The sequence below is a fragment of the Dipodomys merriami genome, unplaced genomic scaffold (assembly GCF_024711535.1).
Source record: "Dipodomys merriami isolate MVZ:Mamm:240054 unplaced genomic scaffold, mDipMer1.0.p SCAF_373, whole genome shotgun sequence".
In the NCBI taxonomy this organism is placed as follows: Eukaryota; Metazoa; Chordata; class Mammalia; order Rodentia; family Heteromyidae; genus Dipodomys; species Dipodomys merriami.
In genome coordinates this window covers 549951-576532 of record NW_027205304.1, presented here as the reverse complement: position 1 = coordinate 576532, position 26582 = coordinate 549951, and the positions used below count along the sequence as shown (strand labels likewise).

At 52.6% G+C, this 26582-nt stretch overlaps 2 protein-coding genes across 8 annotated transcripts; one reads left to right on the top strand and one right to left on the bottom strand.

Moving 5' to 3' along the window:
* Positions 1-61: 61 nt before the first annotated feature.
* On the bottom strand, positions 62-12979 carry Lrch4 (leucine rich repeats and calponin homology domain containing 4). 3 transcript variants are annotated; one of them, XM_069989287.1, is made up of 18 exons: positions 12686-12978; positions 8808-8952; positions 8564-8690; positions 8297-8402; positions 5060-5196; positions 4827-4939; positions 4593-4692; positions 4031-4121; positions 3873-3949; positions 3694-3755; positions 3479-3595; positions 3296-3367; positions 3119-3222; positions 2919-3002; positions 2682-2767; positions 1618-1755; positions 1457-1534; positions 62-323 (listed from the first exon to the last, which is right to left on the bottom strand). In XM_069989287.1, exons 1-18 carry the CDS (start codon positions 12903-12905, stop codon positions 219-221), a joined length of 1962 nt encoding a protein of 653 aa, XP_069845388.1. In that variant the 5' UTR covers positions 12906-12978; the 3' UTR covers positions 62-218. The 3 variants fall into 3 exon arrangements, with proteins under 3 accessions (XP_069845388.1, XP_069845387.1, XP_069845389.1); XM_069989286.1 differs by lacking the exon at positions 62-323 and adding an exon at positions 601-1187; XM_069989288.1 differs by lacking the exons at positions 62-323; positions 1618-1755 and adding an exon at positions 601-1187 and having other exon boundaries at positions 12686-12979.
* On the top strand, positions 12790-25903 carry Fbxo24 (F-box protein 24). Of its 5 annotated transcripts, none has more exons than XM_069989291.1 (10): positions 12790-13323; positions 16063-16161; positions 16972-17155; positions 18195-18433; positions 18647-18881; positions 20266-20424; positions 20771-20823; positions 21037-21168; positions 23207-23377; positions 24479-25903. In XM_069989291.1, exons 1-10 carry the CDS (start codon positions 13195-13197, stop codon positions 24839-24841), a joined length of 1764 nt encoding a protein of 587 aa, XP_069845392.1. In that variant the 5' UTR covers positions 12790-13194; the 3' UTR covers positions 24842-25903. The 5 variants fall into 5 exon arrangements, with proteins under 5 accessions (XP_069845392.1, XP_069845390.1, XP_069845393.1 ...); XM_069989289.1 differs by having other exon boundaries at positions 20702-20823; XM_069989292.1 differs by lacking the exon at positions 12790-13323 and adding an exon at positions 13365-13452 and having other exon boundaries at positions 20702-20823.
* Positions 25904-26582: the final 679 nt, after the last annotated feature.

Here is a 26582-nt window from a genome sequence, read left to right as displayed (position 1 = left end):
CGCTGGCTCATTCGCAGATCGGGGCACGCACGCGCGCTGGTCACCCACAGACACGCACACCTGAGGGCTGACCCAGGGCTGTGGGCCTTTTATTGCGCTCTCGCACCTGCGGGGCTCCCACCCAGGCCCAGCCCTGCCGAACGGCGGCTAAGGGCACAGGGAGCCCCCGCCAAGTCCTGGTTTCGGGCAGAAGCCGGGCATCTTCCACACCTCCACCCCTAAGGGCTCTCCAGCAGCGCGCGGACCACGGCGGCGATGTGGGGGAGGCCCCCGCCCGGGCCCCCCTCGTCTTCTAGGATGTGGTGGGGCTGGCACAGGGACTCCTGGGGGGAGGGCCAGGTCAGGTCCGGTTCCCCGCACGGGGGAGGGGGTTCCCGCCAGACAAAGCCCCCTGGGGGCCACGGCGCCACACAGCTAGCAGCACAGAGCTCACGGGGGTCAAGCCAGAGACAGGAGGGCAGGGGCAGGAGATCAGGGATTCAGAAGGTCAGGGACAGGGCGTCGGGGACAGGAGGCTGGGGACAGGGCAGTGCTGGCTCAGGCTGGCACATGGCCGCATGGCACAGCAGGAGCAGACAAAAACACACATGCACACACAGCTAGTCTGTACAGTTTATACACAAAGCCAGAGGCCCAGCCTGGGCCCCTGCATGGCCTACAAATATAGAATTCTCTCTACAAAACAGAGATAATTTAGGCCCCCATAGCAGCAAGTGGGGGTGGAAGGAAAGATCCAAGTGCCCCTGGGGGGCAGATAGCATGGGTGGGGTGGGGTGGGAGAGGGTATGAAGGCACCAACAGCAGAGACAGGGAGGGGCTACAGGAAGGCTCTGCCCAAGGTCTGGGCACACCAGAGGAGGGGGCTCTGAGGTCAGTGTTCATAAGGGAGGACACTAGTGTCTTTGGTAGGGTCTGAAGGCACCACTGGTGGGGACAGGGTTGGTAGGAGTCATAAATAGAAGAGGGGAAGGGGAGAGGTGACTTCAGTCCTAGGAACCCAGAAGCCGAGTGTAGATGACATAGAGCAGCAGCATGAAGGCCACGTAGAAGAGGATGAAGCCGCCAAGACCAGAAGGGGGCCAGACTGGCGGAGGGGCCTTGCTCCCCACCCGCAATGCAGCCTCCAGGGTGGTCTGTAGGCCCTGGGCAGTGCCCTGGAGGAGATCTGAGGGCGAGCAGAGGTCAGCCTGGGAAGGGAGGGCAGGACAGATGGACAAGTACAAAGGACAGCAGTCAGCACCAGCACCTAGTCCTTCCCCCACCCTGTCTCCCCCATGCCAGGACTAGAACCACACCAACACTCAGACATGCGGGGCAGGACACATGCAGGTGGAACATGCAGACGTGCTTTCTCTGGGAGCAGACACCCCTGTGAACAGAACCCCACCATCCATGCATGGTGCTCAGCTGAGCCCCAGAAACCACCACCCGTTAGAGCAGGGATCAGTCCCCATACCTCAGGCACCCCCATTTTTCGACAAGCTTCTAAGAAATTCTCCACATTCTTCTGACACTTGAAGGCACTGAGCTTTGGCTGGAGGTAGAGAAGAAGGGTAAGGAAGAGCACCCCAAAGCCTGGGTGCCATGCCCCTCTTCTTCCCTTGGGCCCCAACTGACCACAGCAGGTGAGGGCACATGAATGAAGGGAACTGAACGGGGCCGCAGCTGGTTGGCCAGCTGACAGAGGATGACCCCACTGGCCAGAGCCTCAGTGAGGTCCTCAGGTAGGGGCTGTTGCAGCCGTGACTCAAGAACCTGAGAACATTCAAGCAGAAAAGGGCAGATAAGCTGATGTTAGGGAAATGAACCCTAAGATATCTATTCAAATGTTTTTTTCTTTCATGAGACTGTTTCTAACACATTTATAAGATGATTTCTTTGTTGCTTTGTATGTCCCTCCCCCACGGTATAACCAACCCCTGCTTTCACTGTATTTGTATTTGATGTCGGTATAATTTGTGGAGGGGAAGGGAAAAAACAAATTGTTTAAATAGGGATACAGGTGGACCCATTGCAACAATGAGATGTACAAGTTGTAATGTCGAAAATGAAAAATGAACTTTACAACTTTGGTGGGGGGGGAGGATTGAGAGTGGGGGAGTGGGGGGGGGAGGATGGGAAGGGAAGGGAAAACAAAGGAGGAGGCTACAATGCTTGATAAGAAATGTACTCATTATCTTGCCCCATGTAATTGTAACCCTCTGTACAGTATTTTCACAAAAAAAAAAAAAAAAAAAAAAAAAAAAAGAACCTGAGAACAGAATAGAAGAGCACGTGGTATCAGCAGGAAACACATACTTGCCCCCTTCCCAGCTCAGGTGGGTACCAGCTAGAAAAGAGGGTATTGAGGGAGCCCTGACAAAGGGCACTCTAAGAGACTGAGCCCAAGCCTGAGCTGGTGGCTCACTCCTGTAATCCTAACTACTCAGGAGGCTGAGATCTGAGGATCATGACTGGAAGTTGAGTCTATGAGACTCTAATCTCCAATTAACTATCAAAAAGCCAGAAATGGAGCTGTGACTTAAGAGGTAGAGTGCTAGCTTTGAGCAAAAAAGCTCAAAGACAGTGCCCAGGCTCTGAGCTCAAGCTCCAGGACCAGCACCAAAAGAAGAAGGAAAAGAAGAAGAAGAAAAAAAAGTTAAGCCTAGGTCCAGCCCATGCAGACCTCACCCCTGCTTTACCTGGCGTAGTTGAGCCATTAATTCTTTCTGGTCCAGATCCTGGGATGATGGCCGAAGTCTCAAGGCAGAGTCTGGTGAGGAAGGGCCTAGCAGGAAGAAGAGGGCATCACTGTCTCTACCACTGCCTGGCACCCCCAGCTGCTGCCTTTGAGGGGTGATTTACACCACAAAGGGACCCAAAGAGAAGTTAGTACAGGCTGAAGCTAAGGCAGAGCTGGGGATGGCAAGGAGACCCACCTGAGCCACTCTGAGAGGACGACCGGAAGAGGAAGCTGTTAGGTCTCTGCATGGAGCTGAGTGGCCGGGAAGCAGGTGCTGTCACTGGGGGGGGGGAGGGGGGGAATGCGAAGACACAGAGCCAAAGGCATGTGAGAAAGACATTCTCTCCTCTGGGTGTCCCACGCACTCCCATCCTTCCCTCCATGTCCCCGTCCCACCTGGTCCAGCCATGGAAATGGGCTCTGGGGCGGGGGGAGCAGGTGCAGGAGCTCCCTGTCCCCCAGATGTTCCCAGCTGGGTGGCGCTGAGTTTCAGGGGGGCGCTGAGGAGACAGAAAGGGCATTAGAGGGTGGATTAAAGAGTAGGGGTGGAAAGAGGGTCAGAGAGGAACCTACTTGTAGGTGGCCTGGCTAGACACGAGTAGGGCAGTACCTCCCCCGGCAGCCCTGTGTCCCAGCTTCAGGAAACTGAAAGAAGCAGGAAAGGCAGAGTCGGTGTCACCAGGAAGGCCACAGACCCCCAGAGCCCACTAACTCAGGAGGTACTCTGGGGCCCCCCCAGGGGTTAAGCGCCCACACCTGTCCTTCCTGGGGGCTCCCCAGCCCCCACTCTGCTGCTGTTGACGCCGCTCCCGTTCCTGCCACAACTGTAAGGAGTCTGGGCGCCTCCGCTCCTCCCCGGCGGGCTCCTCCCGCCTGAGGGGAGACAGGACAAGAAAGAAACCCTAGTCCAGGAAGGATGGGGCCAGGGTTGTTAGTACAGAGTCTAAGTATGGACACAGGGTCTGGCATACCTGCTACTCAATGCCCTCTCCCCACCCCCAGGCACGGGGCTTGATTCTGGTGTCTGCTGTTCCTAGAGAGAGAACAAGTAGGGGCTGAGAGAGGAGGCCTGGTCCTCACCCCCCAGGCCTGCACTGGTGCTCCCCAACTAGCCCCCTCTCCTGGAGGAGCAGCGTGGTGATATCCTCACCTCAGCGGTGCCTCGCTCTTCTTCCTCCCCAGGGACATGGCTGTCAATGAAGTCGATCTGGTCCGGGTCCCCATCCACTGGAAAGGGGCCAGGGAGCATGGGTGAGTGAGCAGATGGGGGACATGAGACCCTCATCTACACCATCCCTCCTTACTTACCAGAGCCATCCTCTTTCCGTTCTCGGGGGCCTCGAGGCTCGCGGGCCAGCTCTGAGATCCGGAAGGACAGCTCCGAAAATTCATCTGTTGACTATAAAGGCAGAGGGGGGGGGATGGCCGTGCATGCACTGCAGGGGCTCACAGGGCCCAGGCCTGCAGGCTCCTGGCAGGACTGAGATGGGCCAGTGGCTGAGCCAGCCCTTCCTGGGACAGTAAGGAGAGGGAAGGAGTTCCAGCACTCTCAGCCTGCCACTGAGGTTCAGCCATATCAGGCTGATGCCGGTGGCTCACACCTGTCATCCTAGCTACTCAGGAAGCTGAGATCTGAGGATCACACTTCAAAGCCAGCCTGGGCAGGAAAGTGCATGAGACTCTTATCTCCAATGAACCACCAAAAAAGGCTGGAAATGGAGCTGTGGCTCAAGTGGTAGACAGTGCCCAGGCCCTGAGTTCAAGCACCAATACCCTACCACACACACACACAAAGGTACCCACACACACAAAGGGTCACAGATTCTCTTCAGAACGGATGTCCCAAATGCCCTGGGAAAGGAGACCTTACCTCATTTCCAGACCACCTCTTGCTGCCACTGTCAACGCTGTGGAAGCCTGAGTCCAGCCCACCATCATACCGACGTCCCGGAAATAAATCCTCCGCAGGGCTTGGGGTCAGCCAGAGAGACCCAGTCAGCCCATGCAGGCAGCACCCACCCTCCCCTAGAGACCAAGCAAGTATCCTTGTGTCAGGAAGGGGCATGAAGTATTTAGGACATCCTTCTTTCCCATCAGGACTTACCAGGGACTGAAACTTGGGGGACGGGAAGGGACCAGGTCCCCTAGAGCAGCCCCACGCCGCCCCGCCTCTGTTGACAGGTACTTGAAGATGTGAAGTTTCCCCTTCAGGCAGATCTGTGAGAAGAGGGAATAGAAGGAGCAGGTCCCCTAGGTCCTGCTGGCCTACTGAAGGGACTCCCATACGCCTGTCTAACCCCACCTCTGACCCCAGCATCCACCCAGCCCGTACCTCACCTGGGCAGGTGGGCTCTGCAGGGGGTTGCTGTCTAGCAGAATGACCTGCAGGTGCCTGAGGCGGCAGAAGGAGACCGGGATGCGGGAAACACGGTTACAGGAGAAATCCAGGCGGACCAGAGGAAGGTCCCCCAGCTCTAGGGTTGGGTGAGGGAAGAGTCAGAAACAGGCTAGAGCTGGGAGCCTCTCTTCCTTGCCTTTTGTTCTGGCTGGTGAGGCTGTGGCTCCACCACAGCCTCCCTGCCTGGCTCAGTCACGGGCCTGGAGTCACCTCCTTTCTGTTATTCCCACTCACATCTGCCCACCCCACCCCCACATGAAGACTACTTGGAAGTGGGCTGCAAGCCTAGCTACTCAGCCCAAGCAAGAAAAACCCTAAGACTAACCTTCAGCTAACTACCAAAAAGCCAGAAGTAGAGCTGTGGCTCAAGTGGCAGAGCACTAGCTTTGAGGGGAAAATAGTTAAGGAGGGCTGGGAAGGTGGCTCAGTGGTAGAGTGTTTGCCTTGCATGCATAAGGCCCTGGGTTCGATTCCTCAGCACCACATAAGCAGAAAAAAGCCGGAAGTCTCTCTGTGGCTCAAGTAGTAGAGTGCTAGCCTTGAGCTGAAGAGCTGAGGGACAGCGCCCAGGCCCAGAGTTCCGCCCTCACAACCCGGGCGCGGGGGGGGGGGGGGGGGGGGGGGGGGGAAGGGATGGAGGGAAAACGCAACACATAAGTCTCTGAGACTCTTATCTCCAATTATCCACCAAAAAGTGGAACTGTGCTAGCTTTGAGCAAAAAAAAATTCAGGGACAGTGCCCAGGGTCCTGAGTTCCAGTCCTAGGCCAGCACAAATAACTAACTAAATATTTTAAGTTAGACAAAGGGATTTTCTTGTGCTATATGCATATAATGTCTCTCCCTTCTTGCTAGCTGCCACCTCCAAACAACTCCACCCTCTACTCTCATTATGCTCTTATCATCTTTCTTTTTGTCAGTCGTGGGGCTTGAACTCTGGGCCTGGGTGCTGTCGCTGAGCTCTTCAGCTCAAGGCGAGCGCTCTACCACTTCCGATGTTCTGATGGCTTATTGGAGAAAAGAATCTCATGAACTTTCCTGCCTGGGCTGGCTTTGAACCATGCTCCTCAGATCTGAGCCTCCTGAGTAGCTAGGATTACAGGCGTGAACTACCAAGCTACCAACACCCAGCTTGTCATCTTTCTTTAAGTCCAGATTCTGTTCTGGCTTGACACTACTTTCTCCCTTTGTGGAGGTTCCTCTGCCTGAATGAAGGGTGGAGAATTCTCTTTCCAAGTCTAGCTTGTGCTAAGCCTGAACTTCTGAGCAAAGTCTTCAGCCTCTCTAAGCAGGGCCCTGCTCCCCTCTGCCTCCCTGCACCGTCAAAGCATCCTGCGCTAGCAGTTTCCTGCCAACGTTTATCTCTCCCCATTAAGCCATTAAACCCTTGAGAATTGGCTCCAGATATTAATCACATCAGCCACATCTACTTGGCCCCCACATAAAACAAAGGGTTATACACACACACACACACACACACACACTAACAATGCTGGCTGAATACAAGAAGGTGTATCTACTTCTTGGCAGAGGCTATCAAATGTTGTGTGTTACAATTAGCTCACTTGTGTGCAGGGGCACACAAGGCCCCACTGATTCACAGTCCTGGAGAGGAGGAGCCAGGGTGTCACCTGACTGGATGTTTGAGAGCTCTGGATGGGGTTCATGGTAACACTGGATGACCTTGAAGGCCCCTTCCAACCTTGAGACTGTACAGAGCCACCCTACTCACCCCCTCCCCCTCCCAATACCTACCTCTCTATTTGTAAAACAAAGCTAGTAATCCCTGCCTTCTGAGCCTCAGAGGGTTGCTATGGTCAAGAGCAAATACAAGTATTTACAGTTTGCTTTCAACACTAAAAACCCAGGGTCTTCAAAGAAGATCCCTTGCCCATAACTTTTCCAACATAGAGGACTTATGTCAGACTAAGTACCCCAATACCCCAGATTCACATGCTGCGGTCACAACCCACAAAGAGACAGTGTGAGGAGATGGGGTCTGTGGGTGGTTATTAAGATTATATAAAGGTGCAGCCCTCATGAATGGAATTAATGCCTTATAAAGAGAGGGCCCAGGACTGGGAATGTGGCTTAGTGGTAGAGTGCTTGCCTAGCATTCATGAAGTCCTGGGTTTGATTCCTCAGTACCACATAAACAGAAAAAGCTGGAAGTGGTGCTGTGGCTCAAGTGGTAGAGTGCTAGCCTTGAGCAAAAGAAGCTCAGGGACAGAGAGCCCAGGCTCTGAATCCAAGCCCAGGACTGGCAAAAGAAAGAAAAGAGAGAGGGGCTGGGAAGGTGGCTCAGTGGCAGAGTGCTTGCCTTGCATGCTCGAGGCCCTGGGTTTGATTCCTCAGTACCACATAAGCAAAAAGAAAAAAGCCAGAAGTGGCGCTGTGGCTCAAGTGGTAGAGCGCTAGCCTTGAGCTGAAGAGCTGAGGGACAGCGCCCAGGCCCAGAGTTCAGGCCCCACTACCGGACCCAAAAAAAAAAAAAAAAAGAAAGAAAGAAAGAAAAGAGAGAGAGCGCAAGCACCTATGGCTCAAGCCTGTCATCCTAACTACCTAGGAGGTTAAGATCTGAGGATCCTGGTTCAAAGCCAATCAGGGCAGGAAAGCCCATGAAACTTTTTTTTTTTTTTTTGGTTTGTTTTACTTTTTTTTTATTGTGAAAATACCGTACAGAGGGGTTACAATTACATGGGCAAGGTAATGAGTGCATTTCTTATCAAGCATTGTTGTCTCCTCCTTTGTTTCCCCTTCCCATCCCCTCCCATCTCCCCAAGCCCAAGAAACTCTTATCTCCAGTTAACCAGTAAAAAGTTGGAAGTGGATCTGTGGCTCAAGGGGTAGGGCACCAGCCTTGAGCAAAGAAAGTGAAGTAAGAGAGTGTCCAAGCCCTGACTTCAAGCCCCAGTGCCAGCAAACACGCAAAAAGAGCCCAGAGAAGTCTCTGTGCGATTGAGGACATAAGGAAGAAAGTCTGCAGAAGAGGGCCCTCACTGGACACACTGCTATCCTCATCTTGGTCTCCTAGCTTCTACAATTTAAGAAATAAGTTTTGATTGTTTATATGCTATGCTATCTTTTTTATTAGCAGCCTGCGATTGCGCACGTGTGCACACACACACAGATATATACATATATACACACATACATCCAGGTCTTTGTGTTCCTTACCATCAGGCAGGGTGCTAAGCTGGTTCCTGCGAACGTTGAGATCACGCAGGGAACGGAGGCTGCACAGTTCTGCGGGGAGGATCTGCAACTCATTGCTGCTCACATCCTACGATCAAGCAAGCAGCAAGAAAAAAGAGCCATGAGAATGGGATCATGAGAAAGTACCCTCCCGTCTGCCTCCAAGCCTTTCCCAGAGGTGCTTCCTGTCTGTCCCCAGCCTCCCTCCCTCCCCCACAGAGGTCAAGGGTTCCTGCTCCCCATTCTCACCAGCTGCCGCAGGCTTCCCAAGGTGCCGATGTCGGGAGGCAGGGCTCCCAGTTTGTTGTTGCTGACAATGAGCACTCGAAGGGGAAGCTGGCAGATGTAGGGTGGCAAGGATGACAGCTGGTTCCGGCTGTGGAAGGGAGAGGGGCAGCGGGTCATTCCCTCAGCCTGGCATCCTCACAGGGCCAAGGATAGTCGTTCCATGCACTGCGACCTTGAGACTGGTACGGGTGAGCTCCCCTGCTACCTGAGGTTGAGGTAGGTGAGGGCTGTGAGGTTTCCCAAGGCGGGGTTCAGACATCTCAGGCAGTTGTGGTAGAGGCTCAGGCCTTCCAGGGACACCAGCTGGCATGCTGCCTCGGGTACCTCGGGAAACCGGTTCCGTGACAGGTCTAAGGGAAGCAAGTGTCAGGAGACAGCTTGGAAACTCAGTCCTGCATGAGGGGACCCAGAATGACCCCTAAGCCAGCTGCCCAGCTCCCTACCCTTGGCTGAGTTACAAGAACCAAGCCCAGAAACCTGGGCTCCCTAGAGAGACAACACAGCCTTCTGCTAGATGGCCACAAAGGCAAAGAGAAAGCGAAGGTGTTGGGGTCACTGACTAAGCAGCGACCAATGAGTGAAAAACCCACTGGGGGAGTGGGGATATACTGTGAATGCCACTTTCAAATTCACAAACCAAGAGCTATCCTGCTAGGTCTTGTAACCAGTGGTTCCATGTGTTCTGGAATGCAGGGGGAAGGTAGAAGGGGAAAAAAAAATCACAGGAGGGGGCTGCACTCATAGGAAAAGTCAGGTGGGATAGAGGGAGCTCAGTGAAGAGCAAATGCATAGCATGTGGCCTTGGTTTGATTCCACACATTAAGAAAAATAAAGACAAAAGTAAGGTGATAGGATGAGAGGGGTCAAGGGAGGACTTAGGGACCGCTGCAAAAGCCCTTCCTCCCGGGCTGGGAAGGTGGCTCAGTGGTAGAGCGCTGGCCTTGCATGCATGAGGCCCTGGGTTCGATTCCTCAGCACCACATAAGCAAAGGGGCTGGGAAGGTGGCTCAGTGGTAGAGCGCTTGCCTTGCATGCTCGAGGCCCTGGGTTCAATTCCTCAGCACCACATAAGCAAAAAGAAAAAAGCCGGAAGTGGTGCTGTGGCTCAAGTGGTAGAGCACTAGCCTTGAGCTGAAGAGCTGAGGGACAGTGCCCAGGCCCAGAGTTCAGGCCCCACGACTGGACCCCAAAAAAAAAAAAGCCTTTCCTCCCAATTTCAATTTGTTTTCTTCATGGGAGAAGCCAAGGTCAGTCACTATATCCTGGTTCTAGAGATTATATAAAGTCCCTAACACTGGACAACAATTTTTTTCACTAGGCCCCAGGACCGAGGAACTACAGAGTTCCTAGCTTGCCTAAGTGGGAGGGAGAGGAAGGCAGAGGAGTGAGCTTGAACGGGATCTGAAGTTCTCAGGTACTTTCCCTCTGGGCTTCCCTGCCTCAGCGCTGGGCTCCCCCCACCCTTCTCTCCAGCCGGGGCAGCCTTCCTCTATTTCCTCCCAGATTGACCTAGACCACAAGAGTTCAGTCCCTCTGCAAGTATCTTGGATTTGACAGGGAGTGGAACGGAGACAGGGAAGAGGCTGTTTCCCCTCCTTATCTAACTATGTTGGCTCAGGACAGGACAGCCTCCAGCCAGACCTAGGGGTTCTCTTCTGCCTGCAGACTCAGCCTGAGCTGTTGTTTCTGTTTGCCCAGCTCAGCCTGCACTTGGGAGGGGCCCAGGCAACAGAACTTGGGGGAGCTTCTTGAGGGCCCTCCTTCCAAGGGAAGGGGGAGCAAAAAGCTAAGAGGAGGGGAAGCAGGGGCTTATCCCCCAAGGAAATGGATCTTGTGACAGGAAATGAAGTAGAAACAATCCGTCAGATCATGGCTGGTAGGATCTGTTTATGTTTGCTCCACTGCTCTGCCCCAGGAGACATAGCCATAGCTAAAAGACAGTTCCAGAGTCCTCCCATCCAACACCTGCCTGCGATCTCGGTGCCTGCAAATGTGTTTGCATGTGTCCATGTGCATGCAGTGGTGGAGAGCAAGTTCTCATGGGGTAAGAGTGGCAGGGCACACACGAGGAGCGGAGCGGAAGGGAGCCCAGGCTGGAGGAGGCAGGGCTCAGGGGCACAGGATGTGGGCTGTGGGAGAAGGCGCTATAATATACTTCTCCTTTGCTATGGTGGCCCGCCCCTACCCAGAACTCTTCCTACTAAGTGGGCCCAGGGAACAAAGTCCTAGGTATAATATCAGGGGCCTGCACAGAGTGAACTTGCTAGGAAGGCTCAGAACCAGCAGGGAGGGAAGGAGAAGAGGATAAGCAGAGTGTTGAAATGTTCACCTAGGTTAAAGGACAGAGTGGAGGACAGGGTAGGAAGGACTGTCTACCAACTTCCCCTTTATACTCTAAACTACGAGCACTCTGCTTGGGGAGTAGGCACAAAGGAGAGTGATCTGTCCAGATGGAACCCACCTGGCCTAGAACTTGGATCCTGCAAGGATTAGGGAGGGCAGAGAGAGGTTCTCAGGAAGCTGGGATTTTCCCTGCTTCGCCACCCAAGTGAACCCATGGGAACCGGGGCTGCACCCTGAGCCGGAATGCTAGGGGAGGTGGCTGGTGGGGGCAGGGACTGGGAGGCGCTGGGAGTTCTTGGTAGTTTTCCCCAAGAGTCCACTCACTGAGACAGAGCCCTAAGGAAGTAAAGAATAACATTTGGTCTTTGTCAAAAAAAAAAAAAAAAAAAAAAACAAGCGAGGGGGAGGGGAAAGGGAACAGACGGCCAGTGTCACACAGCTGCTGAGGTCAATCTGGAGCTTATGGGTGGGAGGCTGGAAGGGTTAGAAATGGCTCAAGGGGGTTGCCCATTCTCCAAAGTCACTCATTGAGTAGTGGGCAAGAGAATATAGTATTTTAAACCGGTTCTTCCCATAACAGCAAAGGGAGTGTTTCCCAATCCAGCCTGAGTGGTTGCATGGGTAAATGTACCTACTAGAGGAGAAATGTACTCTTTCATTCAACCCCATAACCCCAATTCTGAAGCTGGGTGAGAAGCAATAGACTCTATACAACAACTTAGGCTTGGATAGGGCTTAGGGAATGAGGTTCCCTACCTCCTGAGCTCCACCCCTTTTCTGATAGCCCAAGGTCAGAGGGCCAGCCCGAGCAGCTGAAGCCTGACTCACCTGTCATAACAGTGTTCCCTGCACCACTACCACCACCACCACCACCCCGCCCCTCAATTAACAGGCACAAGAGTGGATGGGACATGATTAGAAGAATCTTGCCACCTAGTAGGGAATAGAAGGAGAGTCTCCAGAGGAGACTCCTCTAGCTAGGAGATCGAATTTCCTTCCTTCCAGTAACTGCCTCGATTCCCCCACATCCCCCCTTCCAAAGGGAGAGCAGAAACTGCAATGGGAATTGTAGGATTCTTATGAGGTCACAGGCATCAGTGACCTCACAGATGGGAGGAAGGAAGAGGAATCTCAGCTATAGGGGTCAAGGATAACGGGAGGAAAATCTCAGGGACAAGAGTTAAGTGAGGTAGATTTGCTTCCTTCCTCTGGGGCCTGGCACCTAAGGGGGCGGGGCTACGGCCAAGTCAGCAGAAACATCCGGTTGTTAGGGGTGATACACAGAAGGGGGCTGCTCAGATCGTAGTGGAAGTGGAGTAGAAAGTTGGAGACGAACAAGGAGGGAGAGGTACAAATGGTTTTAGAGAAGCTGTTGGAGGATGTTTTTCTTTTGGGCAAAGATCTCAGAGCCGAGGTGGAAAGGAACATGCAAATGAGTCCACCAGGTGAGGGGCGGGACCAGGGTACAGGTGCACGCTATGCAAATAAAGTGGGCTCTCAACGCCCCGGCCAGTCACACTGGGCATTCGGTGCAAACCCACAAGAGCGCCCATTCATTGTCCCGTGGTTCTTACAGCCGGGAGGGGGTGGTCGCAGGCTTATGCCAATCAAGGCCAGGGAGCGCCCGGGCGGCTAGGTGAAAGGGCGGGCCCCATTCGCGGGCGGGACGGGGGCGTGGCTATGCAAATGAGGGTCGCGGCCTCCTACCCCAGTCCCCCCCGCGCGCGCGCGCACACTCACCTGCCTGAGTGATGTCTGACAGGTCATAGCTGCGGGCCGCGCCCCGGGGGAAGTGCTTCAAGCGTCGGTTAGACAAGTTCAGAGTCCCGGTGGCCACAGCCTCCTCTAGGGCTCGCTCTGCACTACGGCTCCCGGGCAGACCCGGAGACCCCGGTACGGAGATCGTGGCTGCTGCCTCTTCACCCCCGGCGGCAAGAGGGGCCGCTACCGCCGCCGCCATCCGCTCCCGGCGGCTCCGGCTGCCTGACTGACGGGACCGGCCGTCTCTCCCTTCCCCTCCCCCGCCCGGGAGCCGCCGTAGTAGCCTCGAGTGGGAGGAAACGGGGTCCGGGACCCAGCGGACCAATCGTAGGCGGGAGACGCGTTGGAAGCGGCTAATCAGAACCCGGCGGAGGGGTGGAGCCTCCGGCGCCGGAGCCCGGCGGGAGAAGGGCGGGGGAAAGAATGGAGCACTCGCCAACGGCCGACGCTGCGGGACGGCCCGCCCCGCGCAGCTACATCCAATCACAATGCCCAGGGCTGGCGATGGAGCCAATCAGGGACAAGCAGAAGGCGGGGATGCCGGCACTCAACTAGCAGAGCTTGAGAGTGACAAGGCCGCGAGGCGGAGGCGAACACCAATTGCAAATCAGATACAGGCGAGTGACTTGTCAAGATGGCCAATTAGAACCTCCGGAGGGAACCTCTCCCAGCCTCTTCTCTGAGGGACGGCTCTACTGACCAATAGCATGGGCGAGAAGGCGTTCCCTTCGCTAAAGAGGAGGCGGGTGAGCTAGAACTTTGGAGACGGTGGTAAAGTGAGTGAGCGGGCGCCACGGCCCCGTGCTCTGCAGGGCTGACCGGGGTAGTTTGTTGAAGCTGGGGAAGGTAGACAGCGTCGAGTGTGTAAGAGAGGCCGAGGGGACCGGTGCAAACAGGGTAGTGGTGACGGCGGGGGCCATTTCCGGCTGCGGAGATTAAAGGCCAAGTGTGGGTCTCGCGACCCCCTGGTTAGGGATTGGAGTGACCTCACCTGAGGAGTTTAGAAAGGACCTCACGACCTTCGTTTTTACAAGAGAGGAGTCACAGCAAGGGCAAACAGCAAGATCCTAATCTAGAACCAGGGGCCAGTGGCTTCAGGCCTGTAAATCTTAGCTACTCAGAGGACCCAGGTTCGAAGCCAACCTGGGCAGGAAAGTCCGTGAGCCTCTTATCTCCAATTAACCAGCAAAAAGAGCCGGAAGTGAAGCTGTAGTTCAAGTGGTAAAGCGCCAGCCTTGAGTGAAAAAGCTCAGGAACACAGTGCTCAAGCCCTGAGTTCAAGCCTCAGAACCTGCACAGAACATACAACAACAACAAAAAATCCTAATAGCTGACATCAGCCAGATCTTAATCCTCCACACAGGAGTCTTTCCTGCTTTATCTTTGAAACCTCTATTTGCTTTTTGGGGGGTAAAATGGAGAAAAGAGTTCCCATAATGCAAGATACAACAATATTTTCTGTTCATTTGGAGAGCCTAATGTAATGACTTAAGACCCCAGTAGTACCCACTTCCGGTGCTGATAGTTGTCTGGCCACCTGTAACAAGTTTGCTGTCTTCTAAATCGCATATGAGATATCCCTATGCCTGAATATTGAATTACCAGTGCCAGGTACTAGTGGCTCTCACTTGTAGTCCTAGCTACTCCAGAGGTGAGATCTGAGGATTCAAGTTCAAAGCCAGCTTGGGCAGAAACGTCTGTAAGACTTACCTACAGTTAACCAGCAAAAAGCCAGAAGAGGGGCTGGGAAGGTGGCTCAGTGATAGAGCGCTTGCCTTGCAAGCCTGAGGCCCTGGGTTCGATTCCTCAGCACCATATAAGCAAAAAGAAAAAAGCCGGAAGTGGCGCTGTGGCTCAAGTGGTAGAGCGCCAGCCTTGAGCTGAAGAGCTGAGGGACAGCGCCCAGGCCCAGAGTTCAGGCCCCACAACCAGAAAAAAAAAAAAAAAAAAAAAGCCAGAAGAGTAGCTCAAGTAGTAGAATGCCAGCCTTGAGCAAAAATGTTAAGGGACAACACCCAGTCCCTGAGTTGAAACTCTATTACCAGCACACACACACACACACACACACACACACACACACACACACACACACACACACACACACACACACACAGATTAAAAATCCTTCTTAGGTATTTCTGGATAGTTGCAATAAATAAGGGAGCTAGAGATGAGGTGGACAGTCTATTCATTGACAGCTAGTACAGTCAATGAATAGACCTGTAATGATGAATGAATCTGTAATCCTGTGCAGTACGGACTGGTTATCTCACAGGACGGGGTTCCATTGAGTCCCTGGAAAAGCCATTCCTTGATTTATTGCTGCAAATAGATTTGTTCCTTCCTACCTGGTCACACAACCTTACCTCTTTGTCCTGGTAATTTTCCTGGTAAGCCTCTTAGCTTAGGATGACTCTTTTTAAGTTTTCAGAGCCAATCAATTCCTTTCCCCTACCTTACAGCTTGTTTCTTGTAAATGGAATGATGTTGCTGGTCCCCAGGAATGCAGTGTGCTTTCAAGTGTGTCTTCATGAGAATTGTACCAAATTATTTCTGCTTTTATCTGACAAATACCTTAGTGAGCTAGAAGGGCAGCACAAGGGTCCTTTTTCTCTCCAACATGTCAAAACGGATACCTTTTTCTTCTTTTTTTCCCCCCTGAGTTTATACTCAAGCTACAAATCTTTCCTCAAGTGGGAAAGACCTACTTCTTCAAAATCAAGGCCTCATCTATCAGTAGTTCACAATTTATTTCTCCAGTAATATCCATATCCCATGAGCCATCTAGTGACTAGAAGCTGAGCTAGAATCTAGGATCCAGCTTCTGGGCCAAGTTAAGGAAGATAGGTCACAGTGAACTGAACAGTGAGGTCACAGATGGGTTTGTTTGTCCCAGACTCCATGGGGGAGGGGCTTAGGAGGGAGAAGGGGCCCCCAGAGGTCCCCAAGCCCAGGCAGGGACATGGTGTGGGAAAGGCAGCAGCGGGGACAGGGTCCCGGAGAGATGAGGGCAGGAGAAGGGAGGGGCTGGTCAGGATGGTGAGGAGAAACTGGAGACAGAAGCCGCAAATATTGACTGGGCTGTGCACATGGGAGGAGGGGCGCAGGGTGAGGGGGGTGTACAGGCAAGGGAAGGGTAGGAAGCAGAGAGCATTCAGACAGAAATCTAGGGATGGGCCAGAGGACAGGCAGGCAGACAGGGAGGGAGGGCCCTGGGATCTGGAAGAAGGGAGGACCGGACAGCACGCAGCTGGAGTTAGATAAGTAGCTAGATAAGACGGAGTGCTTGAAAGACTGACAGCTTGCAGAGGGGCCTGATGCACCAAACCCCCATGCTCTCCATTCTCCTCACATAGGTAAAGCGGACCTGCCCTTCTTGTGGCCCAGAGTCTAGGGGTGAAGAAAAGAAGGGGAGAGGAAACCCTATTTCTGTTCAGTTGTTCCCCCCAGAGCTGGTGAGTCTTTCATGGGAAGTATTAAAAATGGGGGGGCAAGGATGGGAACGTGGCTCAGTGGTACTGGCTTGCCTAGCATGCATAAAGTCCTGGGTTTGATTCCTCAGTCCCACATACACAGAAAAAGCCAGAAGTGGCACTGTGGCTCAAGTGGTAGAGTGCTAGCCTTGAGCAAAAGAAGCTCAGGGACAGCGTCCAGGCCCTGAGTTCAAGCCCCAGAACTTAAAAATGGAGGGGCAGGCTGGATGCCAGTGGCTCACACCTGTAGATCTTAGCTAAGCAACTCAGGAAGCTGAGATCTGAGGATCACAGTTCAAAGCTAGCCCAGGCAAGAAAGTCTGTGAGCCTTTTTTTTTTTTTTTTTTGGTCGGTCATGGGGCTTGATCTCTCAGCTTGGGCGCTGTCCTTGCGCTCTTCAGCTCAAGGCGAGCATTCTACTGCTTGAGCCACAGCGCCACTTCCAGTTTTCTGGTGGTTTATTGGAGATAAGAGTCTCACGGACTTTGCTGCCCGGGCTGGCTTTGAACCGAGATCCTCAGATCTCAGCCTCCTGAGTAGCTAGGATTACAGGTGTGAGCCACTGGCGCCCGGCTCGTGAGACTCTTATATCCAATTAACCACCAAAAACAAGCCAGAAATGGAGCTATGGCTCAAGTGATTGAGCTTTGAGCAAACAAGCTCAGGGACAGTACCTAGGCCCTGAGTTCAAAGCCACAAGACCAAAAACAGAAACACAAAAAACCAGAGGGCAGACCACTGGAGAGACTGCCAGTGACTCCCACTTCCCCCCCTCCGGCCCCCTCCTACCAGGTGGAGCACATCATTTCATTTCTTCCGGTCAGAGATGTGGTCGCCCTGGGCCAGACATGCCGCTACTTCCACGAAGTCTGCGACGCTGAGGGCGTGTGGAGACGCATCTGCCGCCGGCTCAGCCCACGCCTCCGCGAGCAGAGTTCTGGGGTCCGGCCCTGGAAGAGAGCTGCCATTCTGAACTGTACACCTTCCCCAGCACCTCTTCCTCTCCTTGCCTCTGTCCGTTCCTTATTGGGGGCACTTCCTGCTCTATAGTTAGTGGATTACCTCTGCTCTCTCTGCCAACCTCCCAGATTCAAACATCCTTTCACAATGCTAAGACCTCTGATAGACATGCCACCCAGAGCCCTCGGGTCATCCCTCTACACACCAGCTCCTCCAGATATCACACACACGCACCCCCCGCTCCCCAACACCTCCAGTGTTCTCTTCTTGAGACCAGTTTCCCATCTTTGACACATAGGAAGAAGGAGCAGTTGCAGGACTGTCCTGTGCCTTGTGGATGGTCAGCAGCTAACAGCTCCTCCTCTAGTTGTGACAACAAAGCTTGAGACCTTTACTCTAAGATCCTTTCCAGCCAGGTGTTGGTGGCTCAGGCCTGTCATCCTAGCTACTCAGCAGGCTGAGATCTGAGGAACTAGGTTCAAAGCCAGCTGGGGCAGGAAAGACTTTGAGACTCTTGTCTCCGATAAAACACTGGAAAACCAGAAGTAGTGCTGTGGCTCAAAGTACTAGAGCACTAGCCTTGAGCAAAAAAGCTCCGGGACAGTGCCCAGACCATGAGTTGAAGCCCCACAACCAACCAAAAATGAAGCTCCTCCTTTCTCCAGAGAGCCCCAACCCCATTACTTCTTTCACAAACAGGGAGATTAGGGGAGAAGATCCATCCACAAAGCAGAGCCACAGCTGGGGGTGAGGGGAAGTTCCTGATCTTTCCTGGTTATTCCTCTCTTCTTTCTGCCTCTCTATTCTTATATTTCCTTGATCTCTCAGATGCAAGGTTGCACTAAAGAAATTCTTAAGAAACCGGTGGCTGGCCCTGGGCTGAGGTGGGGGCAGATCTAAGCTTTCCACAGCTCCCTAGCCCTGGGGATGGGAAGGAAAAAAAAAAAGCTGAACCACTAGTGTGTCTGAAAAAATCTAGCTTGCCCTAAGCCCTGAGTCTTTCCCCTCATGTCTACCTGAATCCTTTGAACCTTCCATCTCCTTCCATTCCCCAGATACAAAAGGCCTGTATTTCCAAGCATTTGGAGGTCGCCGCCGATGTCTCAGCAAGAGCGTCGCACCCCTGCTAGCCCATGGCTACCGCCGCTTCTTGCCTACAAAGGACCACGTGTTCATCCTTGACTACGTAGGGACTCTCTTCTTCCTCAAAAATGCCCTGGTCTCCTCCACCCTTGGCCAGATCCAGTGGAAGCGGGCCTGCCACTATGTTGTGTTGTGTCGAGGAGCCAAAGATGTAAGCAGCCAACTCCCCCCCCCCTCCTCCAGGGCCCAGCCCCCAAGTGCCCTCCCTTAGGAGGGGTGTTAGGATATATGCCCTCCCTTGCCAGGAATCTAAAAACGGGTCCTTGTTTTTCAACCTTGGGACCCAAGTCTTCCATCTCCCACTCCAGGATTCACTTTCTCCCAGCCTCATCTCAACTCTCACTCTCACATCCTTTCTTCACAGTTTGCCTCAGACCCAAGGTGTGACACAGTTTACCGCAAATACCTCTATGTATTGGCCACTCGGGAGCAGCCTGCCGTGGTAGGCTCAACCAGCAGCCAGGCCTGCGACTGTGTTGAGGTCTACCTGCAGTCCAGTGGGCAGAGGGTCTTCAAGATGACATTCCATCACTCCATGAGCTTCAAACAGATTGTGCTGGTTGGTCAGGAGACCCATCGGGCCCTACTGCTGCTCACAGGTGTGGTCTGGAAGGAGTAGTTTACAAATGTTCCCAGCAGATTCTTGGAGTCAGGCTATGGAGGGGAGGGCCTCTTGGAGTTGTGCATCTAAACAGTCTACCTGGATGCTGTCTAAGCTAGTGCTCTACCACTTGAGCCCACAACTCTACTTCTGGCTTTTTTTGGTGGTTCTTTGGGATCAGAGTCTCATGGACTTCCTTGCCTAGGCTGGCTTCAAACTGTGATCCTCAGCTCTCATCCTCCTGAGTAGCTAGGATTAGAAGCATTCACCCAGCTCTGCTTTTATCCATCTCCTTGCCTAGAATTCTGTATTTCATAGGAACGAAGGAATCCTGCTACCAAAAAAAAAAGGAAACCACTGTTCTCATAAATGCCTATTTAAAAAAAAAATCCTAGACTGTCTCCCCATCCCAGTTTCCCAGTATCCTTTACATATTGACCAGACCCTCAAGGCTTGAGTGACTTTGGCTGCCACTTTCTTCTTTTTTATTGTTGTTGGTGGTGGTGATCGTGGGGCCTGAACTCTGGGCCTGGGCACTGTCCCTCAGCTCTTCAGCTCAAGGCTAGCACTCTACCATTTGAGCCACAGCGCCACTTCCAGCTTTTTCTGCTTATGTGGTGCTGAGAAATTGAACCAGGGCCTCACGCATGCAAGGCAAGCACTCTACCACTGAGCCACCTTCCCAGCCCCATCTCTGGCCTTCTGAATGCCACATTGCATTCTCCCCAATATCCTTATTAGTCAGCTTGGTTCCTTGGTTTAGTTTGAAGTCCAGAGGACCCTTTTTCTTCTGGCCTTACTCTGGCAGTCAAGGCTTCATCCTGTGTGGCCTGGGGAGGGAGGGGCATGAGTGACTTTAATACAGACAATGCTGAGTCCCACCAAAGGGCTGGGAATGTGGCTTCATGGTAGAGTGCTTGCCTGGCATGCATGAAGCCCTGGGTCTGGCTCCTGAGTACCACATAAAAGGAAGTGGTGCTATGGCTCAAGTGGTAGAGTGCTAGCCTTGAGCAAAAGCAGCTCAGGGACAGTGCCCAGGCCCTGAGTTCAAGCCCCAGGACTGGCAAAAAATAAAATAAAAATGCTGAGTCCTGGGCTTGGAAGGTGGCTCAGTGGTAGAGTCCTTGTCTCCCATGCATGAGGCCCTGGGTTCAATTCCTCAGCATCACATAAGCAGAAAAAGCCGGAAGCAGTGCTGTGGCTCAAGTGGTAGAGTGCTAGTCCTAAGCTGAAGAGCTGAGGGACAGCGCCCAGGCCCAGAGTTCAGGCCCTATGATCAACCAAAATAATAATAATAATAATAATAATAATAATAATAATAATAATAATAATAATAAATGCTGAGTCCCCTGTCCCCAACTGCCTGCCTCTCTCCTCCACAGAGGAAGGAAAGATCTACTCTCTGGTCGTGAATGAGACCCAGCTGGACCAGCCACGTTCCTACACAGTCCAGCTGGCCCTCAGGAAGGTGTCTCGTTGCCTGCCCCACCTGCGGGTAACCTGCATGGCTTCCAACCAGAGCAGCACTCTCTATATCACTGGTAAGACATGCTTCCCTGCCTCTCACGACCCCATGTCCATGTCCCAGGGGGGCATGGACAGACCCTCCACATGATGGACACCCCTTGCCCTTATTCTATCCCTGAAGTGTGAAGTCTTTATGGGGCCTAGCCCCTCCCCCTCCCTGGGGGTAGCATTGAGGGGTCTCTCACAGGTGTTGACACACCTTGAATCTTACAGCTTTCATCCCAGGTGGGGTCTTATGCTTAGGAAAATGGGTGCCCAAAGCTGCTGAGCTGAGGGCTCCTGACCCCCCAGACCAGGGGGGAGTATATTTTGAGGTGCATACCCCAGGGGTGTATCGTGATCTCTTTGGGACCCTTCAAGCCTTTGATCCGCTGGACCAGCAGATGCCGCTTGCTCTCTCGCTGCCTGCTAAGGTAGGGTGCTGGGGCCTGGGCAGACCAGAAGTGGGAGAGACTGCACTGTAAGTGGGAACTAAAGGGTTGATCAATGGCTAGGAGTAGAGCAGGTGAAAAGAAATCAGCTGGGGGTGGGGAGGGAGGGAAAATTAGCAGTTGGTTGTGTCAGAAATTCCAGAATTCCTTGAAAGGAAACCAAGTGCTTCCCTGTCCTCCTGTCACCCTTCCCAGATCCTATTCTGTGCTCTTGGCTACAATCACGTTGGCCTGGTGGATGAATTTGGCCGAATCTTTATGCAGGGAAATAATAGATATGGGCAGCTGGGGACAGGGGACAAGATGGACCGAGGAGAGCCCACACAGGTAAGAAAGGCTCTCTCTCCACTTTTCAGCTTTCCAGTCTCCATGGAGCACTTATCTCTCCCCAATGTGCCAGGCCTTTCCCAGGGCTGGCACTTACAAGGCCAGATCTGTGTGTTATACATTGGAATTCACAGGGGCATGTGTGTGTGTGTGTGTGTGTGTGTGTGTGTGTGTGTGTGTGTGTGTGTGTGTGTGTGTGTGTGTGTGTGTGTGTGTGTGTGTGTGTGGTGTGTGGCTAGAGTAACTAGAAGAAGAGAGATGTGAGTAGTGTGTGTGTGTGTGTGTGTGTGTGTGTGTGTGTGTGTGTGTGTGTGTGTGAAGGGGGGTGTGGCTAGAGTAACTAGAAGAAGAGAGATGTGAGTAGGCCTGGTGGGTTAGACACAGGATTCAGGTGGGGCTAGGTAGGGAAGGGCATCTATGTCTTGAGGATGGGGTTAGGGGGTGAAGCTTGCATGTAGTTGGCTGGCTAGAAGCAGAGAGGGTCTCTGGAGATGGGTGAGCTAAGAGGCAGTGTTTACAAGCCAGGAGCCATAGTGAGAGTGCTCTCTCATGGGTGATGGAGCAGGTCAGCTTGCCCTAGGGCACCAGAGGCTGGTGAAGGCCTAGGGGCTGGTACATGGCAGTGAGAATGGAAAAGAGTGGGTTTAGGACCAATTTGAAGGGAAAATGAACAGGCCTCTCCAAACTAATTGCTGGTTTGACGAAGAAAAAAAGAGTGGGAATTTGGACTTTTTTTTTTACACTGAAAGTAAAGGGCTGACTGTTCTGGCAAGTCAAGTCCAAGGTGGGACAAGATTGAAATGACAAAAGCAGAGACAAAAGGGCAAATGGGGGCAGTAGCCATTATAGTCATCAAGGGGATGATGGAACAGGTATCATGAACCCCCCCCATAATGTATTTTAGAACTATGGGGAGGTGGTAGCTAGTGGTGACAGTGTGAAATGGAGAAAAGAGTCATACCATGGTTTTGTCTTGTTTGGTTGTGTGTGTGTGAGTTGTGTGTGCTGGTACTGGGGCTTGAACTCAGGACATAAGCACTGTCTCTTAGCTTTTTCTCTCAAGGACAGAGCTCTACCAACTTGAGCTACAGCTCCACTTCTCTTACCTGTGTCTTTGGAATTGGAGTGCCAATGCACTCAAGAGAATGATCATACAGGAAAAGCCCTGGAAGTTAGCAGCCAGGTGCCTTTGGAAAGAATATGTCACTGGTGTGCTGGGCAAAAAGCCACATCACAGAGAGCTTCAGGAAGGACTGGCTATTGTAAGGCCAGTAAGAGTGCAGTAAGAGCCAGGTGCCAGGTGTTGGTGGTTCAGCCTGTAATCCTAGCTACTCAGGAGGCTGAGATCTGAGATCTCAGTTTGAAGCCAGCCCAGGCAGGAAAGTCTTGCTGTGAGATTCTTCTCTAATTCATCACCTAAAAGCCAGAAGTGGAGCTTTGGCTCAATCAGTACAACACTACCTTGAGCAAAAAAGCTCAGGGACAGTGCCCAGGCCCTCAGTTCAAGCCCCAGGACCAGTACAAAAAAAAAAAAAAAAAAAAAGATACATCAGACTCTGACATAACCATAACTGCTTCAAACTAAGGGAAACAGCCTAATCCTTGAGTTCAGCAAGCCTCAGTACCTGCACAAATACCTGGGCACCGTGGCTAATGCCTGTAATCCTCGCTCCTCAGGAAGTTGAGATCTGAGGATCGAGGTTCGAAGCTAGCCCGGGCAGGAAAGTCTATGAGACTCTTATCTTCAATTAACCACCAAAAAAGCCAGAAGTGGCACTGTGGCTCAAGTGGTAGAGCACTAGCCTTGAGCAAAAGAGCTCACAGACAATGCTCAGCACTGAGTTCAAGCCCCAGGATCAACACATAAATTAATACATATATACATACATAAAATAAAAATGGATTGAGCAAGTCTGCAGCAGCAGGCGGCCCATTGCTTCCTTCCTTACATTACCTTCTGCCCTGAGCCTTCTGTCAATCTTCTCTGGCTGGGGGTTCCCCAGTGCTCCCCTCTCAAGGCCCCTTCCATTGTGTGCAGGTGCACTATCTGCAGCGCCCCATTGCCCTGTGGTGTGGCCTCAACCATTCCCTGGTGCTGAGCCAGGGCTTGGACTTCAGCAAGGAACTGCTGGGCTGTGGCTGCGGGGCAGGAGGCCGCCTCCCTGGTTGGCCGAAGGGGAGTGCCTCCTTCGTCAAGCTCCATGTCAAGGTCAGAGCAGAGTCATGGCAAGGGGGCACGCAGGGGGAGGGAAAAATTGCTGGCCAAGAGGACTGTCACTGGCATTCCTTTCTATTTCTCTCTCTTTTTTCTTTTTTTTCTTTTGGTTCGTCATGGGGCTTGAAATGGGGGCCTGGGTGCTGTCCCTGTGCTCTTCAGCTCAAGGTGAGCACTCTACCACTTGAGCCACAGCACCACTTCCGGTTTTCTAGTGGTTTATTGGAGATAAGAGTCTCACAGACTTTCCTGCCCAGGCTGGCTTTGAACCATGATCCTCAGATCTCAGCCTCCTGAGTAGCTAGGATTACAGGTATGAGCCTCCGGCATCTGGCTTCTCTTTCTTCTATCTCACGTCGTAGACCAGGCTGGCCTCAAAACTCAATCCTCCACATGGCTCACCACACTGAGACTCCTGCAAGGGGCCCAGTGGTTCCATTTTTCCAGCACCACACCTCTTTCCCTTTCCTGCCATACACAGTTGCCCTTGGCTCTCCCTCAGAACCCCGCTGTCCTTGTTTGGCCTTACACTGACCTGGCACCTAGTCAGGTGTAGCTTACTTGCTGGGTCGAGGCTGATCTGAGAGGAACCAACACAACAGCTGGATTAAGCTGAGCACTGGTGGCTCACACCTGTAATCTTAGCCACTCAGGAGGTTGAGATCTGAGGATTCTTCAAAGCTAGCTTGGGCAGAAAAGTCCATCTCCAATGAACCACCAAAAAGCCGAAAGTGGAGCTGGATCGCCAGTCTTGAACAAAAAACAAAACAACAGGAGCTGGGAAGGTGGCTCAGTGGTAGAGCGCTTGCCTTGCATGCCTGAGGCCCTGGGTTCGATTCCTCAGCACCACATAAGCAAAAAGAAAAAAGCCGGAAGTGGCGCTGTGGCTCAAGTGGCAGAGTGCTAGCCTTGAGCTGAAGAGCTGAGGGACAGCACCCAGGCCCAGAGTTCGGGGCCACGACCGGACCCCCCCCCAAAAAAACCCCACAAAACTTAAGGGATCAAAAATCAAAAAAAGGCAGCTGGATTTGCTTCTTGGGACCCTTGCAGCATGATTCCCCCCATCAACCAGGCCTCTTCCTTCTCTCTTCCCAGGTCCCTCTGTGCGCCTGTTCGCTCTGCTCTACCCGAGAGTGCCTCTACATGCTGGCCAGCCATGACATCGAGCACGGCCCTGCCTACCGGGACCTACCACCTAGCAAGGCAGTGGGGAGCCCTGAGCCTAGCTTGGGGGCTGGAGCTCCACAGGACCCCGGGGGGACAGCCCGGGCCTGTGAGGAGTACCTCAGCCAGATCCACAGTTGCCCTACATTGCAGGACCGCATGGAGAAGATGAAGGAGATCGTGGGCTGGATGCCCTTGATGGCGGCACAGAAGGATTTCTTCTGGGAGGCCCTGGACATGCTGCAGAGGGCTGCTGGTGATGTGGCGTCAGACCCCTCAACCCCCGAGAGCTGACCCCCTCCCTCAGCCTCAGTCCTGGAGGAGAGATGGGGCAGTAGCATGGACACTGTGGGTGCCTGTGGGGAAGGGGCCATGGGGGTGGGAGGGGTTGGAGATGGGGACTCTTTTGTAAAAGGTTCAGGGGCTGCCCAGCCTGACTATCATGGACAAGAGATTTGATGGACAAATAGAATAAAAGGCTGAAGTGAGGCCTGCTTCGGAGCCCTGGGGCCTGGAAGGATGGGTGTAGGAGATGGGGGTAGGATGCCTGGCCCAGTGGACGAGGGAGGACAGGAACACTCAGGTTCTTGGTTGCTGAGAGCTAAGCTCCCCAACTTACTTCTCCATACCAACTCTTACCTGTTTTGTTTTGTTTGGCCCATTGTGGGGCTTGAACTCAGTGGCTGTGTACTGTCCCAGCTTTTTTGCTCAAGGCTAGTGGTCTACCACTCAAGCCACAGCTCCACTTCTGGCTTTTTGGTGGTTCATTGGAGATGAGTCTCACAGACTTTCCTGCCCAGTCTGGCTTTGAACCTTGATCCTCAGATCTCAGATCCTCAGATCTCCTGAGTAGCTATGATGACAGGTTGTAAGCCAGCCTTTTTGACTTAGGAGTCCTGGCCCCTCCTTCTGGAACAATTCCTCACATGTACTACCTGACTCCCCAGTTTGAGTCCTCTGAACACCCAGTCTCATCCTGATAGGCCACTATCTAGAAAGTTCCATGCCGCATTGCCCTCATTCCAGTGAAGGAAACTTTCTTCCTTTGCTGGCCAGGCCTGGTCTCCTCTGACCATCCTATACTTTTTTTTTTAAGTATTTTTATTGTTATAAAGGTTATATACAGAGGGGTTACAGTTATAAGTCAGGTAAAGAGTACATTTTTTTGTTTGAACAATGTCTCCCCGTCCCTCGCTCTCTCACAGTTTTTCCTTCCCCCGTCCCCACCTACAAGATGTATAGTTCATTTTCAACAGTGTCTAGTACCACTGCTGCATTGGTTCACCCTTTGTCCCTCCATTTCTGTGTGTTCCCTTACCACTCCCAAACAGATAAGACAAAAAGAAAATAAAAAACAGCAACAAAGAAAAAACTTTTGTTTCCATTTCCTGGAGTTCATTTCTGTCATGGGGCTTAAACTTGGGGCCTGGATGCTGTCCCATTTGGAGCCACAGCACTACTTCTGGTTTTCTGGTGGTTAATTCCTTCCTGGGCTGGCTTTAAACTGAGATCCTTAGATCTCAGCCTCCTGAGTAACTAGGATTATTATTATTATTATTTATTTTCATTATTATTATTTTGCCAGTCCTGGGGCTTGAACTCAGAGCCTAGACATAGCCTAGACCCTGGGCTTCTTTTGCTCAAGGATAGCACTCTACCACTTGAGCCAAAGCACCACTTCTGGCTTTTTCTGTGTATGTGGTACTATGGAATTGACCCCAGGGCTTCATGCATGCTACGCAAGCACTCTACCACTAAAGCTACATTCCCAGCCCAATAAACACTATATGATCAGATGCACGTAGACATTGCACCTTTGTGTTTCTCCCCTAAGAATGTCCTCCTCTGGGTTCATTGTGTGTGGATGCCTAGAGTCCTGTATAATTTCTCATGTCCTGAGTGTTTTTTTAAGTTTATTATTTTAGATATTATTTTAGATATACAGCAGAGTTACATTTACATACATCAGGTTGCATAGTTCACTTTCACCAATGTCCAGTGTGCTCCACTGCTGCTTACCCTTGGTCCTGGGCAT